At 46.4% G+C, this 19,129-nt stretch overlaps 1 protein-coding gene across 1 annotated transcript; it reads left to right on the top strand.

Moving 5' to 3' along the window:
• Nucleotides 1-16,796: 16,796 nt before the first annotated feature.
• SOX14 (SRY-box transcription factor 14) lies at nucleotides 16,797-18,796 on the top strand. The gene has a single exon (XM_069473198.1). The coding sequence runs from the start codon at nucleotides 17,256-17,258 to the stop codon at nucleotides 17,976-17,978; it is 723 nt and encodes a 240-aa protein (XP_069329299.1). The 5' UTR covers nucleotides 16,797-17,255; the 3' UTR covers nucleotides 17,979-18,796.
• Nucleotides 18,797-19,129: the final 333 nt, after the last annotated feature.

Here is a 19,129-nt window from a genome sequence, read left to right as displayed (position 1 = left end):
GTTAAAATTTAAAAAAAAAATCATTTCCTAACCAAGAGCATGTACTTTTAAAGATGCAGAAAAACATAAATCTCATACTTTAAATTTTATTTTATTTTTTAATTGACAGATAATTATATATATCTAATGTGTACAACATGCTGTTTCAAAATACATACACATTTTGGAATGGCTAAATGGAGCCAATTAGCATATACATTACCTAACATAGTTATTTTTTTGTTTGTGGTGAGAACATGTAAAATTTACTCTTAGTGATTTTCAAGAATATAATCAATCGTTATTAACTATAATTATCATGTTGTACAATAGATCTCTTGAACTTACTCCTCCTAACTGAAATTTTGTACCCTTTGACCAACATCTTTCCCCTGCCCACCCAGCCCCTCGTAACCACTATTCTACTCTCTACTTCTATGAGTTCAACTTTTTAAGATTCCACACATAAGTGAGATCATTGCATATTTGTTTTTCTGTGTCTGGCTTATTTCACTTAGCATAATGTCCTCCAGCTTCACCCATCTTGTTGCAAGTGATAGGACTGCCTTCTTTTTTAAGGCCAAATAGTATTTCATTGTGTATATGGACCACATTTTCTCTATTGATTCATCAGTTGATGGAGACTTAGGTTGATTCCATAACTTGCCTACTGTGAATAGTGCTACAATAAAAGTGAGAGTGCATATATCTCTTTGACACACTGATTTCATCTCCCTTGACCATATACCCAGAAGTAGGATTGCTAGATCATATGGTAATTTTATTTTTAATTTTTTGAGGAATTTCCATACTGTTTTCCACAATGACTGTACTAATTTATATGCCTGCCAACAGTGTGCAAAGGTTCCCTTTTCTCCACACTCTCTCCAACACTTGTTGTCTTTCATCTTTTTAATAGTAATCATCCTAATGCATGTGAAGTGGTATCTCATTGTGGTTTTAATTTGCATTTCTCTAATGATTCATACTTTAAATTTTAAACATGAAAAACTAACCACATAATCCTTTTTTTTTCTTAAGTCTCTCATTTGCCTACAGGAGAAAAACTGCTTTGTGTTTGGGAACTATTGCTCTAGGTAACATGAATACTTGCTACTCCTCTTCTCTTGTTCCACTGTTACACCAGTGTGAACATCACCCATCAGCTGGCACATCAGTCCCTTTTCATCTTCATGGTGTACCATCCTAGAGGTTGACTTCCTAGTGAGTGGGTCTGCTGTGTCTACCTACAGTGACTGATTGCAGAACAGCTTTGCCTCACTATCCAGGCAATGCACTGTACTCACGCATGAAACATGGGAAGCCAGTCATGTTGGCTGTAAGTACCTGCACAGATTTCAGCCTTCCTAGCATTCAATAACTCTATGTGCTTTTGTGAGTTGCAAAGGTGTATTATATAATCAACGGTCTGTTTAGCCCAAGGGCCTGTTGGTGTGGTTTTAGTATCTACATCCTTCACTGTGCTTCTCATCCACATAGGGAAAGTTTTCACTGCTATCCACAGAACATCCAAAGTCTTCCTATGCTTTGGAGCATAAGAATCTCTGGGAATCTAGAAGGAAGGTTTTCTTTAACCCCCAATGGGCAGAAGATAATTATCAAAAGAGAAGAGCCTGAACCTCCTTAGCAGAAGCATTCATGCCTCCTGGGTGTCAGATACTATGCTGGGGAAACCACAAATACATTTCCAATTATAGGACGCTGGGAGAAAGCACACTGACCATACTCAAAGGGAGTGTTGACTTAAATGTTCCTCCCAGGGTGAACTGGTCCAACTGTTAGCTATTATTCCCAAAAGAGAGATATTAGTTCTAAATAGGGTACAGCGTCAGAAATGTGGGAGGACAGAGCAGGCTGATCAAAATTCCACTGATAATTTTACGTTCTCAGTAGAGAATCCACTTCCAGTTGTGGGTACTTCATTTTTATTGGATCCCATCATTATACTTCATTAGATTGGGGTAGTGATCCTCAAAGCATATTCCACTAGACCAGACCCCTGAAGAAAGAATTCCCTTGCCAAATAAATTTGGGGAAAGGTTCACATAGCATTCTTTTCTTAAGGAGTCACAATGCCCACTGGCACATTAAAGGCCACAGAAAACCTGCAATGAAGAAACCTTATATTTACTTTTAACTTGGAATTTCTTTTTAAAAATCAGATTTCAAGACTCTTATAACACTTAATAAATATAGTGGAGCAGGCATCTGCACATTTGGGGAAACCTGGACTGAGGACCAGATCTGCCATTTATTTCATTTTCACCCAATCTGGAGATGTTCTTATTTCTATTGGTCAATCCACGTGGTAACAGTAAAGCAAAATTTCCTCCACGTAGAGTTGTACAGTCTTAACATAGTCCAAGGGACTACTAGTTTTTTGATTTTCAGATGCTGCCATTTCACTCATCAGTGAGACTGGTAGCAGGCAGCATATAGCATTATGTGGCATCTTTTACAGTTACTTTTACATGGCATAACTATACTTAGACTTTGATGTGAACCTTATCAAAGGGATGTGAACTACATATGGTGGCAGCCCACGCAGCACCAACCACTGTGCTTTGGACATCTTAGAAGCTTTGAACAAAATCATTGAAGTGGATCTAATTGACTTGAAGTTCCCACCCTCAACAGGTCACTCCTCACCTTTGAGACTAATTCTGCATGAAGTAATTATAAAGCCTTCCTCTTATCCTTCCTATAAGAGCCCATGAAATTCCATAGCAATTTACTGAGTGGCCATGAAGAGCCAAGCTCTGCTCTAAGCAGTATCCATTCTGCCCTGCTCTAGTAAAGCCATCTCCTTCCCATTGGCAGAGGTACCTTGGCAGTGCCCTTGCTCATTCCTGGTTTATTCATCTTGAACAGTCTCCAAGCCTTTGGAGGAGCAGAAAGGGAGAAGAGGAAAATACAAACCCAAAGAGGAAGGAGGCAATATTCTTGAAATATGTTCTAGAACAGCCGTTCCCAACCTTTCGGAGCATGCAGACCCCTTTCTAACATCCAAATATTTCATGGACTTCAGCATGATTGGGGATTTGCTTTGAGAACCTGTTAGCTGAGAAGATGTTGCACAGAAAACTATGCTAAATTCAGTAACGATTTGAAATAGTTAGGATACTTTCAATGGCAAGACACAGAAATCCAGACACACCTGGCTTTAACAATAAGGAGATATATATATATATTTATTTATTTATTTATTTTGGCTCATACAACAGAAAGTCCCGAGGAAGGACTTCATAGAGGGCCAATTCACCAGATCAGTGTGGTCATCATGAGCCAGGATCTTCCCTGGTGCCACTCTGCATCCTCAGACTGGCAGAACAGCAGCTGTGGCACCCAGCTGCCATGTCCACATACACATCGGAAAGGTGAGGGAAGAAAACTATTCCTAAAGCCCTCAGCAGATACCTGCTTATGTGATGTCTCATGGTCTCAGTGTCCACAACTGCATGTCATGCTCACCCATAGATTTAAAGGAACCTATGAACGTATGTATTTGCCATTTATAGCCTCTGGAGTAAATGGTGAGCTTTGCCAGCAAGAAACAAGAGGGCAGTATGTATGTCTTGATCAGTGTAAGGTATTCTTATAAACTGCTTATTAAAGTTCTGTGTCCAAGGAAAAGAGGAGAAAGTCATCAGGATAATGTGACAGAGAGACTGCTTGCTAGTTGTTCCCCAACATTGTCTCCTCTCTTCTTCCACAGTCTCAGTATGTTTGGAACAGCATATGTCTACCCAAAACAAAGGCCACGATTCCCAGCCTCCTTTACAGCCAGGTGGGTCATGTGATTCAGGTCTGGACAATGAAATTGAGCAGATATAAAATGTGTAACTTAGGGGTTAGTGTCAAAAGGCTATTTAGGGCCATAGCAAGGAAGAGTTATAATGAGGAAGTAATAACACTTTATTCTATTCCTATTTTGTTCCAAGCTGGGCCTGTTGCTTAGATGGTATTTAATTTTTGATTCTCATGTCAACCTGTAGGGAAGACATTATTATTTCCATTTTATAGCTGAGGCTTCTGAAGCTCAAATGCACATTTGAAATTGACATTTAAAGACAGAAGGAGTCATGTAAGAGTGGCAATATTATTTCTCTTTGTAACTTTCCCTGTGTTTCAACATATTTCCCTCTCCCCTCCTTTCTCACAGGTGTCCTGAGGGTCTCTTTGCCTCCCCTAGCCACTCCCATGGTTGTCAGAGTCACTCATTAGGGGAGCAAACCTCATGGCAAAAGACAGAGGATTGGGGTGCTTGTTTGCCCAGGGATTTTTTTTCTCACTACCCAAAACAAGATTAGACTCAGTAGGAAAAAAGGGAGGAGAGTGAGGCAACTGAGATGCTTGAGAGGGAAGTGAAAATTCAGTTCTATTGGAAGGGGGGAATTAGTGTCTTCACATGTCAATGACTAGGGAGCTGGGAGCAAGCTGAATCAGGCTCAGTGCCACCGACCTGAGGACACTGCCAGGTCGCCTACACCCCAGCTTGCCCACCATCTACATAAGACCCCCCACCTAACAGTCCTAACACCTTGGGGTGGCAGATGGCCAGAAGGGAAATGCTGTCTCCTAACCACAGAGGTACTGGGGAAAACCAGTTAGCTAGTTCTCTATGAGCCAAAAGAGCAGTGGATACCGCATCCACATTATGAAGGGTATCTTAGCACAGGAGCACCATATGGAGTGTTAAGTTTGGTTTTAAAATAGATATCTGATAATTGCATAGAGTAATGGGAAGCTCTTGTCAGTTCAAGCATGAAATGACAAAAGCTAAAGATGAGAAAGAAAAAGGAGGGATGAATGGATGGGCATTAAGTAGAAAGACTATACAAGGCTTGGTGGTTGGCAGCACAGAAGAGAAGAAGGGCTGAGAATATTGGGGTTCTCATGGACCCCAGGAAGAATAGTGAATGATGCTACTACAGGCTGAAATAAAGAAGGAAAAAGAGTGGAGAATCAGCATAGAAGGAAAGATAACTTCTGCTTTGGACAGAAGGAATTAGAAGCAATGTCTGGACACCCATTTAGAAATTCCCACTAAGTACAGAAATAGAATTGGAACTTGGGAAGGAGGTCAGACCAGAGGACAGATCTGAATCCATTCAGCAGACATCTGGTGAGCTATTCGGTACAAGACTGTGAAGTGTCTTCGATACAAGGTTAACAAGACTGTTACTGGCCAGAAGCTCATTTGAACTCAGCTGATAGGTTTTTAGTACACTACTGAGCTCTCTCAGGAAAAAGAGGGAAAGGGAAGGGTCAGGAGACTGAGGTTAGGGCCTTTTGGAGGGAAAAGTTTAAGAGAATGGAGGACAGCTTCAAGGGCTGCAAAGCGGTCAGGGGAAAGCAGAGCTGAAAAAAGGCACATTTGAGATTGGGAAGGCCTGGCTGCCTTTGCTAGTTCACTTTTGGTAATTTGTGGGAGCAGGGAATGGAATGCAGGAGAGTAGAGTTGGAGGTAGCCAGGTAGACAGGTAGCCAAAGGCATGGCCTTTCCATTCTAGACATCTGAAGATGTATTCCAAAATTGTTACGGGCAGAAGCTCAGCACAGCTGTCTCCTACTCCTCCTGGAATGTAAAACTGTGGAATATTTTATAAAGGAAAGAGGGACCATAAGATGGTACATTAAGGAGACAGCACAATCAGCTTGTCTTTTGCCCCAGGACAAGAGAAATCAGTGCTCATCTCTAGGCAGAAAGGATGAAGTCTTTGCAAAAGACATGTTAATATAAAGGGTCATGCCCTAGAGCAGGGAGAAGAGAGAGGAATGGTGTGGTAGTGTACAGGGAACTTTGGAGAAAAGGAGGGCACCTATTCCTTTGAGACTGAGAGAGAGAAAAAAAAAATGGAGAAGAAACAGCCAGGTTTTGGGATGAAGAGAGGCAAAGAGGGACCTCACTGGTGAAATGGCTAAAATTGGATGGATCTTTAGTGCAGCCCCACTGAAAGGAGCACAGTCAGAACAATAGTTGGAAAAAGAACTGCTAAGCAGACACGGGCAGCTGGCACAGGACTGGCAAAGCCAGCACAGTCTCAGGACACAGGCTGTGGCCCCAGGAGAGGAGCTGAGGAGGTACTGCCCCCAATCCCACTGGAGCAGCACCATGTTTCCCCAGCAGCTGCAAAGGGAGAGCAGAGTCTCCTATCCCAAGACCACTACAGGGAGAAACTCAGCACAGCTCATTCCTATTCCTCCTGGATTGCAAAACTGAGGGATTATTTATCCAGCAAGCAGATGCCAACCCAAATAAACTGGCCAGTAAAAATAATCACAATTTTACTATATTAAAGTATGTGAAAATAGAGTATAGCTGAACAGAAAATCCATAAAAACAAGATTCAGATGTGCATACCAAAAGAGCTTTAGCTTCTACACATAAAAGCCTAGCTGTGGTTGTATAAATTCAGCTAAGTTCAATGCCAGACAAAACCTGAGGTGGTGAAGATAGGAGGCTTCACTATCATATAGGAAAGTTTTGGCTGCACCAACAAAAAACCTAACCATGGAAGGACTTAATAAGAAAAATGAGTTCTCTCACACATCAACAAGTTGCAAAGTTGGGTTCCAAAGTTGGTTAATTCAGCAACTCTACAAAGTCATCAAGAAACTAGATCCTCCCCCTTTTACTAATCTCCATCCTCATCTTACTGACTTACCCTCTTAAGCCAGTTCCCCTCATGGTCTCAAGGCGGCCACCCTCGTTGCAGTGGTGAAGTGGTGACACGCAGAAAACCTCCAAAAATAGGAAAACAGGATCATTTCCTGTTGTGTAACTCTTTTGATGAGCAAGGAAAACTTTTCCCAGAGCCTCACCCCAGAGCAGACTTCTGCTCATTGGCCAGATTGGGTCACATGCCCTCCTTTAATCACTGGCAAGCAGATGGAGAGTCTATTATCGGCTTAATCAAGCAACCCCTGGGAACTGGATAGTGAAAAAAAATCAAGATCCTATTAACAAGGAAGAATAGGAGAAATGACTGTTGGCTGGGCAGTCCGCATTGCCTGTCACAGATTTTGTGTTAGCAAATCAGAATCATGATAAGATGGTTCACAAATGAGGAAGGGGTTCTGTGCCATCAACCAGAACCACACAAGAATTTCAAGGTATCTGACCTAGTTACTCAGCTCAAATCCATTTGCACGTAGCCAAAAAACATGCTCTCCATTTAGATATCTTTAGTCAAGTATTTCAGCAATGTAGCCTGGTAGAGTAGGATCAGACAGACCTAGCTACCCATCCTGGCCCCATGACATGCACATACATAAGTGACCTTGGCCAAGCCATTCCAACGTAGCTTCCTTCTCTCATAATCTTGTGTCTACTGTGGAGATTAATAAACAAAGAATCCCAGTGTATAATAAGTACTATAAAATACAAGGATTGTGATTATCTTCTAAATTATAATCCAAGAATTATAAATGGACTGCCCTGATTTATAGTCTAGGCTAATCATTGCTAAAATTATTCTACTGAATTTAGCTGTTAAATATAGGTTGATAAGAAAATCAATCCACTCTAGCATCATAAGTACAAACCTAAAAGTATTTTTAGCAAAGAACTGCTGAAATATATATGCAGTTAAAACCATAATAACAGATCAAAATAAGTCCTCATCAGCAGACCAGACATTCTGCTTTCTGATATAAGTAAGAATTTAGGGGAATTTATTGAAATAAATGTCACATTAGCAGAGACATTGCAAATTGCTTGCCCAGAATAAATAAGGATAGTAAATAAGTACAGAGTAATTTTCAATTTCTTTCTATCTCAATCCAGCTATATAACACTCTCATTCTGAACTTTATAAAGTCCCACTTTCAATCTCACTTCTCATCTCTAAAATGCACTGTTTTGGTTGTCCATCTGATACATTGCCAGTCCCTCATTCTGACATCCAATGCCATTGGGATCTGGTCCACCTTACCTTTCACTGTTTTCCAGTTCACATGAGTCTTTTATCCCATCCCTGTACCTGCCCCAATGCACACACCTCCCCATCTCTACAGCCTCCTTCCCCCCTCCCCCTTAGCCTATGTGATCCTTCCCTATTTTCATGATGGAAGAGTGGCAAGGCCCCTGCTCAAAGCAGCCTTCTGTGAAAATCCAGCCCTCAATGATCCACACAATTCTCCTCTGCCTCTTACCATACTTAGGTTTCACCCAAGTCCACATGGGGTTATACTGAGGGCAGTCCGGATAGCAACAATGAGGGCTCTTGAGTGACACATCATCTGAGTTCAAAGCCTGGATCCATCACTTACTAACTCTGTGACTTTGGGCAAGTCCTATCTAAACTTTTTGGGCCTTGGTTTCCTCATCTTCAAAATGGGGATAATAATAGATCTCTCTACTTAGGCTTATTGCATATTAAATAAAATAATGCATGTAAAAAGTTTATGCATAGTACTTGGAACATGGTGTGAGTAAAGAAGAGTTCAATAACTGTTGGCTGCTATCTGCTTCAATAATCTGCTCTCAAACTGCAGTCTTGTCTCACCGGTCCAACTGAAATCCCTGTAGACAATGACCAGGAAGGACAGATTCCTTGCCCTGCACAGTGCTTTCATCAAGTCCTGCTGGGACCTCGCCACCTTGGCTGAGGAGGCTTTGCCATGTTTGAATCATAACTTGACTTTTGCTCATGCTCTCACCAATAACCCATACTAGAATCACAGATGCCAGTTCTGCCAGATCTCTCGGCCAGGGCTGTTTCAGACACAGCTGTTGCCTTGTATGTTTTCAGAGAGAGTTCTAGCAAGGGTAGAGAAACACACGTATAACTTCTCAGAGGGCAGAACTGTCATAGGACAGCATGGGGACACTGGCTTCCAGCAGGGTGAGGAGAAAGAATGCTAAGAGGTAAGACAGAGGGGTGCTCAGAAAGTTAGAAGCAGAGGATCAGAGCCAAGGGGAGTAGCAAAAGTGAAGATGGGAGGGATTCCTGCACACCCAAAACATGAGGAATGAAGCCTGAAAGGGGAAAAGAGGACACGAAAAACTGCAGCTCCAACACGGGAGGGAAGTGAAGGGAGAGCCCAAGGCCCCAGGCAAAGAAGCAGCCGTTCCAGATTGGAGCAGTGGGAGTCAAGAGGCTCAGGTTGGGGACTGCCCTTGTCATGCCACTTCTCCAACCTGATGGAAACACTGGAAGATACTCTCCAACAAAACATGGAAGTAAAATGAGGAAGGGAAAGATGTGAAAAGGAGAAAATGGGAAAGTCGACCCAGAAGGAAAAGGCCTCCAAGAAAGAGCCTGAAATCGTAGATTACCTGATATGACTGACCTTGTGGAAACTGTGTAAGAGGCTATGGGAAGGTGTGGAGAGAATCGGTAACAGCTACAAAGCAAATCAAGTAGTGAGAAATGGGGCAATTATTAGAAAGTAGGAAAGGAAAATTGTCATAACACATGACAATGCTCAACTGTGAATATTTGCATAGGTATAATAATGTAAACACTGTTGATTTAACAAAAAAAAACTGTAATAGAACTACATTGGGAGGGTGGAGGAGGGGAAGCAGAGAGGAGGAAGGGGTCAGGGAACTAATGATGTTCTCTGCACATTTCTGTCAGGAGCTTGCTATGGTAATGCCAGGAGGAAGTGAAGTCAGTGAGTGTGATTTAGAGTTAGGGTGTTTTGCTACCTCGAAAGCTCTTCCTAGTCTGCTATCCAGTTGGAGCTTGTGGCAGCAGGCTGCCCCAGCATGGCCCCCAGTGGTCCCTCCTTGTGGTATTTACACTCATGTGTAGTCCCCACCCCGACATGGTGCCAGGCTTCTATCTGGGTCCAGGCTTGGTCACTCTCAAACCACTTGCAGAACTGGAATTGAGCTGCTATGTTGAGAGCAGTCTTCAGGGAGAGGCCCAAAGGTCCACGTGGTGAGAAGCTGAGGCCTCTTGCCAATAGCCACACAAGTGAGCTTGGAAACAGATCCTCCAGCTCAGTCAAGCCTTCCAATGACTACCGCCCTAGTGACACTGTGATTTGTTCCCTCATAAGAGACCCTGTGTCAGAATCTCCCAGCTAAACCACTCCTGAATTCTTAGCCCTCAGAAACCATATGAGATAATAAATATTTGTTGTTTTAATCCACTAAATGTAAGGGCAGTTTGTTACACAGCAATAGATAACCAAAACAGGGCCTGACGGGCAACCAGTGGGCTATTATTATCCCCATTTTGCAGGAAAGAAAGTGGAGACCAAGAGAAGTTAGTACAATAATTTGCCCAGAGTCTCATAGTAATTGGCAGCCTTGGGTCTTGAACTCCATTTTTATAGTATTTTCCTGCTCATTCAACAAATATTTCCACTGACTTTCTTATTAAATAAAATGCTATGTGTTATTGCTCTTCAGGAAATACAAAAATGGTGCTTTAAAGAAACAACAGAGGTACATGAAAATAAGCGTGTGTAATATAGCACCTTTTGAAACTGCTAACTGCACTAATATTTCCTGTTATTTAGGCTGGGGGCAGAGGCAGGTACCATACACAAAAAAGGGAACTGTTGTTCTGATCCTTGACTGGGGCTTGTTGCCAGAGTTTGGTCTTATCCTCTGCAGTGAATAATTTGTGATAAAACTGGCTAGAGAATGTATGCTCCAATAACTTAGCCGATTACATTATGCAAACACAGAGCTTTAAAGAGTATTGTTTATGATAAAAGCTGACCAAGGATTCTTACATTAGAAGAATGGGGGTGGGGAAGCCCTAATGTATGTGAAACACCTGAATACAATAAAATTCAAGGTAGAGGCATACAATGTTGACATTCTTCTGGCGTTTATTCTTAGAAACAAAATGTGTCTTTCTTATTCTTATGACCACTGGGATTTTTTTAATCCTAAGAAACCTCATTTGCTCATACTGGAATCCTCTACTTCTCAGGCTGAGATATTCAAGTTGCCTAAATGTGGACTCAGTTTCTCTGAAAAGGGCCAACTCAGAGGTTAGGACTCTGCACAAGGGAGTAGAAGAACTTCACTTGGTAGGAAATGAAAAAAGTAAGTTGGGGATGCAGCAGGCTGTGAATACCTACTAGGTATAGATGGGCATATCCTCGTTTTATTCCCTGGCTTCCTGAGGGAAAGGAGACTGTAAGAGGAGTTCCAAGCCTTTAGCCAGGGTGCCCTTGATCTTTAGAGGATGGTCAAAAAGCTGACCCCAGGGCCAATTAAAAAAAAAATGTGTCAAATTTAAAAGTTTCTGGCTCATGTTTAGAGGTAAGATTCCTCCATAAGTAGAGTGTCTGATAACCAATATTTCCTTGTGTGTGATTGCTGGGATATTGTTAAATAATTCTGATGTATCTCATTCCAATGACTTCCCAGTACATTTAGAATAAAACCCAAACTCCTTATGAGATCTACAAGGCCCTGGATAATCTGGACCCTACCAACCTCACCCAGCCTTTTCCTTATACTTTTTCCAAGCTCATGGCCAGGCTTCAGCCACGATGGCTCTTTAAAGCCATCAGGTGCCCTCAGCTGGTCTTCTCCAGGCAGTGGAATTTCTTCTCCTCCTGCCTGGAATGATCCCCTACCCTGTTCCTCCTTCTTTCATAAGGCTGGCTCCTTCCTGTGTTCAAGTCTCCAACCATCAATGTAAATTAGAACACCCTCCTTCCCTCTTTCCATCTCATCGCCCTGATTCACGTCTTAGCACTTATCACTATTGGAATATATAATTCCTTATGTTTAATGATAAAGTAATATAATCTGACAAATTATTGTGCAGTTTCTATATTCCTAGCACTGTTCTAAGGACATTTCTCATATTAAATCATTTAGTCCTTATAATAATTCATTATACCTGTATTACAGGTTAGGAAGCCAGGACACAGAGAGGTTAAGTACCTTGCTTGAAGTGACACAACTATCTAATGGCAGAGCCAGGAATTACCCCAGGAGTTTGTTTCTTGTCTGTTCCCATTATTAATCATCCTTACTACAGCCCAATGGGAGGACAAACACTAAATAAGAGAAGGACCATTGTAGATCTTGTTTTCCTGTATCTTGGTATCTAACACAATGCCTGGCACATAATAGGTGCTCAATAAATAGCTGTTGAATTAATGAATGAATAAGAAGATTTCACAGCTGTATTACTGCCCCGATGCCCTCTATTTTCTGGAATATGAGCGTAATGTAGTGCAATCCTCTATTAAACTTGCACCCTTGTGGGTGAGTCACATGATCTCCGCTATAAATAGATTCAAGTTAAACTAGTCAAGTTAAGGTAGTTTGAAGCACCAAAAAGTCTTACCTGGGTGCGCTTGGAGTGTTGAGAAAGACGTGTCCTTCAGCCCAGCCCAGCCAGCTAAACAGTTCTGCGAGGGCAAATGCGTTCTGTCGCAGGCGTCTGTCCTGAGACCGGGTTTTATTCGGTTTCTCTTTGTCTCTTGGCATAAGCGGTGCCCTCCTGTACCTTCTTGGCTGCAAGGGACACATGAATTTTACACAGGCTGGGTTCTGGAGAGAAGACCCAGAGCAATTACCAGCAAATGCATTAATAAGACAAGAGCTCTGGATTCTTCTGAGCACTCTCTAGAGACGGGATATATGACGTCTCTGAATTTTAAAATAGAAAACGGGGGAGGAGGATCAGGGGTACCACATATTTAAATATTTTAGTAATAAGAAAAATTAAAAGTTCATGATTTAGCTACAGTACATTATTTCCCAAGATCAATTTATCACCCCAATGGCTCCTGGGTTGTTGGCGCTCAGGGGTGGTCCTGATTAAAGCTCTTGTCGCTAAACACCTGAGTGCGCTGGCTGGCGCTCACACTCCCAGAAGTCAGCTGTAGCCTGAGCTGCGCGCAGGCTCCCAGTAACAGGCACCTGCGACTTTGCTCACTGGAATCCCTGAGAGTCCGCAGTGAACGAGCAAGACTAGTGCCCAGCGAGTCCCCAGCATCCCGCCCGTCCGCACAGCAGGTGACTCTCCTGGCCTCTTCTGAAAGCCCTGTGAGGGATGTAGGGTGCCAGGCCTGCTCCCCTCTTTCTTTCCGCCCCCAACTGCGTTCTCCATGTCACTTCTTTGCACTGTCCTCTCAGCACGCAGCCATTTCCCAGTCCTAGAGGCTTCGAAGCGGTGAGCTTTACCCACCAGAGAGGAGGGGATGGTGTGGGAGGGCAGGGCAGAGCACTGAGGCTAGGCAGGTGGGTACAGGCCTCCCAGTCCCTGATTCCAGCAGCTGCGAGGTGGAGAAAGCCCTGTCTGGAAAGTTTACCTGGGCCAGGGCAGAAGGAAACTTTCTTCTTTTCTATTCTTCTTCTCTGCTCTTGGAGTTGTGCGGACATTTAGCACCCAAAGATAATAGGCAGCCATCCTCCCAGAGGAGCTCGAAGTCTGGTGGACTGCACGGACTGCAAAAGAGCTCCACGCGAGGCTGGGGAAAGGGGCTTGAAATGGAGACGTGAGAGTGAGAGCGCAGAAGGGATCCGATCCCAGCCCAGGAAACAAAACGGCTTCCCACAGGTGGTGACAGCCTTGAATTGGTACCTGGGGAACATAAAAAAGTTGGAGAAAAGAAGAGGAGAAATACTAAATACTCCCTGCAAAGGCCCAGAGCCGGAAAAGAGGAAGGTGCAGCCTGGACTCTGCGGTGGAGGGATGCGGAAGGCAGGTCGGAAGAGAAGCGGATAGGGTCGTGATTTCTGAGGCTTCTTCCTTCACTTCTATGGGAACAGCGACGGTTCGCTGACAGAATCCCTGAGGTTAGATCAAGGCTTTGGACACCTGGCTAAGGACAGCACGTGGCAAGCCTTGAGTAACTGAGCTGAGTGCATGCACAGTTTCTCCAGGCAAATGTAGAAGCGGAAAGACCTCATCCAAGGAATGTCTCCATCCCTGGAGAGTGGACTGGTAGCCTGAGGCCCAAACTTTAGGCTGAGGACAAAGCAGGAGGAGCGTTCGGGCAACCTCTGTCCTAATGTCTGTTCCAGCGGTGATCCAAGTTGCTAATTCTCCCCAGGGTCCACCTCTCCGGGACATGCTGCCCAGTGATCTAGGCCTGTCAGGGAGACACAGAGCAGAGGGACAACGCAGCGTACTAGAGGCACGGGCTGGAGACAGCACTAGGCCAGACCTCAAGATCACAGGTACTCCTGCGCCCCGCCCGTCTCTAAGGAGTGCCGAATAAACCGGTGGCCACCCGGTACTGCGTAAGGGGAGTGCGCGGCTGCGCGGTTCGTCTAGGAGACAAGCGACTGCGAGGCCTGGCAGGTGCGGCTCTCAACCCTGCGTTCCCTCCCAGCGCCGAGTTCATATTTTAAGGGCAAGACGCAGCGTAAATGCTGGCGCCCTCCTGGGTCCGAGCAGCCTGTCCAGGTAGCCTAGGGCTCGGGAATCCCTGGAGGTCAGATGGGTCCTTGATCACAAACTGCCACGCCCTTCTCTTCGTCTTGCTCCCTTTGTATTAATCCGCTCTGGATTGCAAATAGCTTTTGGATTGCGAGCTAGGAATGAACGAGAGAGGCTTGGAGAGGAGCGCGCGCTGTAGCAGGAGGAAATATGAGGAATTGAAGAAAGGCACTCACTTGCTGTGAACTGCCTTAGGGCAACTGGAATGGGTTGGCCTGGAGGCTAAGAGGAGAGAAAGGGTATAGGACCCCGTGTCAGATCCCCTCCTCCTGCAGTTTCCAAGAAGTTGGTTTGTGTTAACCCAAACCTCTGGATTGTGGATTTGGTAACCCCTGAAAGTTCCGGAATGAGAGATCCGCGGGTCCCTACCGGACGTTGGACCTCTCTGAAAATATCAGCATTTCTCTCATTCCTTCACAAAGCCGTCAGGATCGCCGGATAAATTTAGAATAGCGTGGCCCCTGGAACCCCCAATCCCCGGCAGGCTCTGAGTGTAGTGCACCGCTGGTCAGACCTTAGTAGGGATTGCCTGCGACACTTGGAAACTCTCCCCCTACTGGGCTGAGAAGTGCTCCTACTTCCTGAGACCCCAACCTAAGTGAAACTTCCTGCAGAGATAACAATGTAACGGGGCCAGACCAAGGCTCCTGCGGGGAGGCGGGACTGAGGCTGACAAGGAATGTAAAGACTGCGCACCTGCTCGCCAACCTGCGCGGAGGTGGCGCTCTGGCTAAGAAAATTAAGAGCAGAATCGGTCGTCCATCTGCGTGGCAGGGTTCGATGGTCCAATAGTTTTGTCAAGTGTTCCACGTTTGGCTGCAGCACCATCAAGTCCTCAGACATGATGCTGCGTGGGGTGGGAAAAAATTATGGGTTTTCAAATCCTGTACACGAGGCATCACCACTTTCCTCCCAGAGTCACTTTTGGCAAATCACCTTGCTTTTCTCAACCTCAGTTTCTTAATCTGTAAAATGGGAATAGTGCCCACCTCTCTGAAGAGAGCGCTAAGGGTGAGAAATTCCACGCGTCTTTCTAATTGCAGGAAGGACAAGCAAAAGCTTCTCCTCAAACTTGATACCATACATGCTAGAGAAAGACCCTTCCTTCCTGCCTCCTGGCTCTCTGCCACTTTCCCCTCTTCCCGTCCTCTCCAAGCCCACCGAGCGGTGCACATTTCTGGTCAGTCCTCCCGAGAGGGGCTGATGCAAAAGCCAATAAGCCTGGAACACACGCAGGTCCCGCCGGGCCAGGGACAATGGTTTCCATTTAATAAATATTTCCCCAAAGGGCATTTCACACCGGGCAGGCAATTATTCAAAGGAAACAAGCTTGCTGGTTGACTCTGAGGGTTATTTCGTCCTCTTTACCCGAAGAATGCTCAATCTGATGCAAGAAACGGAGTCTGGAAGCCTCGCTGGGTAGGAAGAGGCGCCCAGGGACAAACCAACCCTGGTTGCTGCTGCTGCCTGAGTCTTCTCTCTAGGGCTGCTGCAGAAGGGGCAAGAGGCAGGCCGCCACGTCTGGCTTCCAGGCTGTCCTTACAGTTTGGACAGTTGTGGAGTAAAAGTTGGAGGTTTGAAAATATTAAGTAATAACAACATAAATAGGAACCATGATGGAAATCCCACCGCCAACCCACCCCCATCCCAGCCCCAAAAGTGAAAAGCAGGTCCTGGTGCTCTTAAGGGCTCACCAACCAGGGTTTGAAATCTCTGCGTTGCTGGACGTGAGGCCTTCGGGCATCAGCATCGGATCAGAGCGCACTGCTCAGCCACCTGGGAGCCCAGAGCGACCCTCAGGCGCCGCATCCTGGGGCAGGGGTGGAGGTTGCAGGGGCGTCCCGGGAGCACCCCACCAAAGGACAACCAAGGGTTTGGTCTGGCGCAAAAAGTTTATTTGGCTTTTTACCCTGAGTTTGATACATTCTTTTTCTCTTCCAAGGATCTTTGACAAGGGGGAAGAGTGCTGTCCTTGTATATCGTGGCAAGGCTGTCCTATTTATCAGCAGGAGCTCTCGTCTGGTTCCCTTTGCTGCCCCTTCCCTGGGCCTTTGTATTCGAAGCCCTAATTCTCTCTTTCACCACCGGGAAAGGAAACAGGAGGCGCGAAGAGTTTTATTTGTTGATAGTGCCAGAGACAATGCGGAATCCAAGTCCCCAGTCCTGAGCTAGCAGCTCTGTTCTCTCCCTCTCTCTGCCTTCTCTGTCCCTCACACCTCTCCCCGCCCCCGCCAGTCGCTCTCCCTGTTTCCTCCACCGGCGCGTTGGCAGGTGCGCCCCCTCGCCTTCTCTGCTGCTGATTGGCGCCCAGGTTGGGGAGTCGCCGCCCCGCGCTTATGTCAGAGTGCGTGGCGTCCCGGCCCACCTCGCCTTTGAACTTCGCCGCTTTTGGCTCTGGTTCACCAGCCTCCCCGCATTCTCAGCCAGGTGCAGCGCTAGGCAAGGCAGCCCCGGGAAAGCCACTGGAGGGGGGAGCCACCGCCGGAGACGCAAGAGGAGAGAAGGGAAAGAGTGAAGGCGAAGGTGGAGAGGGGGCAAAGGAGGAGCTTCTTTCCTTCGCCAGAAAAATTCCCTGGCTACTTAATCCCCGAAACGCCGATACTTGGGTCCCTGCCTCTGTTGCTCAAAGCCCCCTCCGATCTCCTCCCCCGCCCTTCCTGCCCTTTCTAGCCCCCCAGGGGCTGCCTGGGTGCTGGGACTGGCATGATCAGCTGAACTTTGCGGGGTCAGCTCTTCTCTCTGGCTTCCCCTCAGCGGCTCCGAGGCGAGGGGAGCTCAGAGCCCCAGCTCAGGACAGACAGACGGCAAACCGTGCCCAGGCTCGCCTGCAGAACCCCTGCACTCCCCACCCCCGCCCATCTAGCCGCCGGGACCATGTCCAAACCTTCAGACCACATCAAGCGGCCCATGAACGCCTTCATGGTATGGTCCCGGGGCCAGCGGCGCAAGATGGCCCAAGAAAATCCCAAGATGCACAACTCGGAAATCAGCAAACGCCTAGGCGCAGAATGGAAGCTACTGTCCGAGGCAGAGAAGCGGCCATACATCGACGAAGCCAAGCGGCTACGCGCCCAGCACATGAAGGAGCACCCTGACTACAAGTACCGGCCGCGGCGCAAGCCCAAGAACCTGCTCAAGAAGGACAGGTATGTCTTCCCCCTGCCCTACCTGGGCGACACGGACCCGCTCAAGGCGGCCGGCCTGCCCGTGGGGGCCTCCGACGGCCTCCTGAGCGCGCCCGAGAAAGCCCGGGCCTTCTTGCCGCCGGCCTCGGCGCCCTACTCCCTGCTGGACCCCGCGCAGTTTAGCTCGAGCGCCATCCAGAAGATGGGTGAAGTGCCCCACACCTTGGCCACCGGCGCGCTGCCCTACGCGTCCACCCTGGGCTACCAGAACGGCGCCTTCGGCAGCCTCAGCTGCCCCAGCCAGCACACGCACACGCACCCGTCCCCCACCAACCCGGGCTACGTGGTGCCCTGTAACTGTACCGCCTGGTCTGCCTCCACCCTGCAGCCCCCCGTCGCCTACATCCTCTTCCCAGGCATGACCAAGACTGGCATAGACCCTTATTCGTCAGCCCACGCCACCGCCATGTAACCCCCAGCCTGGCCCGGACTTGAAGGGTGGCCTGGAAGTGGGGTATGCACCCTGTCCTCTGCGCCTAGCCCTGGCATGCAGACGCCTCCGGGTCAGCCCTGCTGCTGTCCCTTACACCACCCCAGACTTCTCCTCTCTCTTCCCGGGGGGACGGGAGGGGCGTTCTCCCGGACCCAAGGCGCAGACAGGTGCCAGAAACTTGCAAAGGTTATGACAGCTACACAGCTGCCCCTATCCGACTCTCCCAAAACAAATCTCCAACTGTACCCCCTTTGGACAAAAAAGTAGGCAGTTTTGCTTTATATATGTCCCCTTCACTCTCCTTGGATAGGCTTTGGACTCTGAACTCCCAGATCCTGATATTATATCTAGAATATGCATATATATTTTCTTTTGACCCCTGGAAAAAAGAGCTATGTCTCTGTGTTTTGCCATCAGACACAACTAGGCGCCATTTGCTCTTCATGTGTGTGGGGGGAAAGGTTTCAAAGTTTTAAACTACAGAAAGGGAAACATTTCTATTTAAAACCATGCTATGATAGTGTTTGCTTCTTTAAAAGGAAAACAAAAAGGACCCACATGGTTATTTACTTTGTGTAAAGCAGTGCTCCTAGAGACCTAAGTTTACTTTTAGACAGAATGTCGGATTATAAAGTCAGGAAGTAGAAAGTAAACAAAAAAAATTAAAAGAATAAAAACATCCTAAATGGTCATAAATGTTTTGACGATGTCTTGGAAATGTACTTAGAAGGATTTTACCCCCTTACTCTGTTCATTTGTTGAACAAAGACATTTTGAATAAAGACAATCTGTCATTGCAAAAAAAAAAAAGTAACCTTTGATGTGCATAAAATCTGAAGTCAGGAGGCCAGGTACTCCGGACTGCGAAGTTGGGTTGCTGGGAGGATGAGAGTGCATAGAACAGCTCTAGTAGGGAGGGCTAGCGGCTGCCCTGCATTGGCCCAGCTTGGTGGTCTGTGGGTGGGGTGCAGAGGGGCTGGAGTCTGGGATCTGTCGAGATCCCACCCTGCAGACCTGCTTTTTGCCTTTACAGGCTAGACAAAGGTATCTGTCCCCGGGACATCGTCTTTTTGCATCTTCTTCACAAAGGGATCAGACCACTTCAAGGACCAAATGAACTAAGACAAAGG

This window comes from Eulemur rufifrons, chromosome 7 (assembly GCF_041146395.1).
Source record: "Eulemur rufifrons isolate Redbay chromosome 7, OSU_ERuf_1, whole genome shotgun sequence".
Classification (NCBI taxonomy): domain Eukaryota; kingdom Metazoa; phylum Chordata; class Mammalia; order Primates; family Lemuridae; genus Eulemur; species Eulemur rufifrons.
Note: the sequence above shows the minus strand (reverse complement) of the source record. Positions and strands in the feature narration are given on the sequence as shown.

Bases quoted from the DNA above. Each gene is read 5' to 3' on its own strand.
- SOX14 (XM_069473198.1), top strand. From the start codon at position 17,256: ATGTCCAAACCTTCAGACCACATCAAGCGGCCCATGAACGCCTTCATG.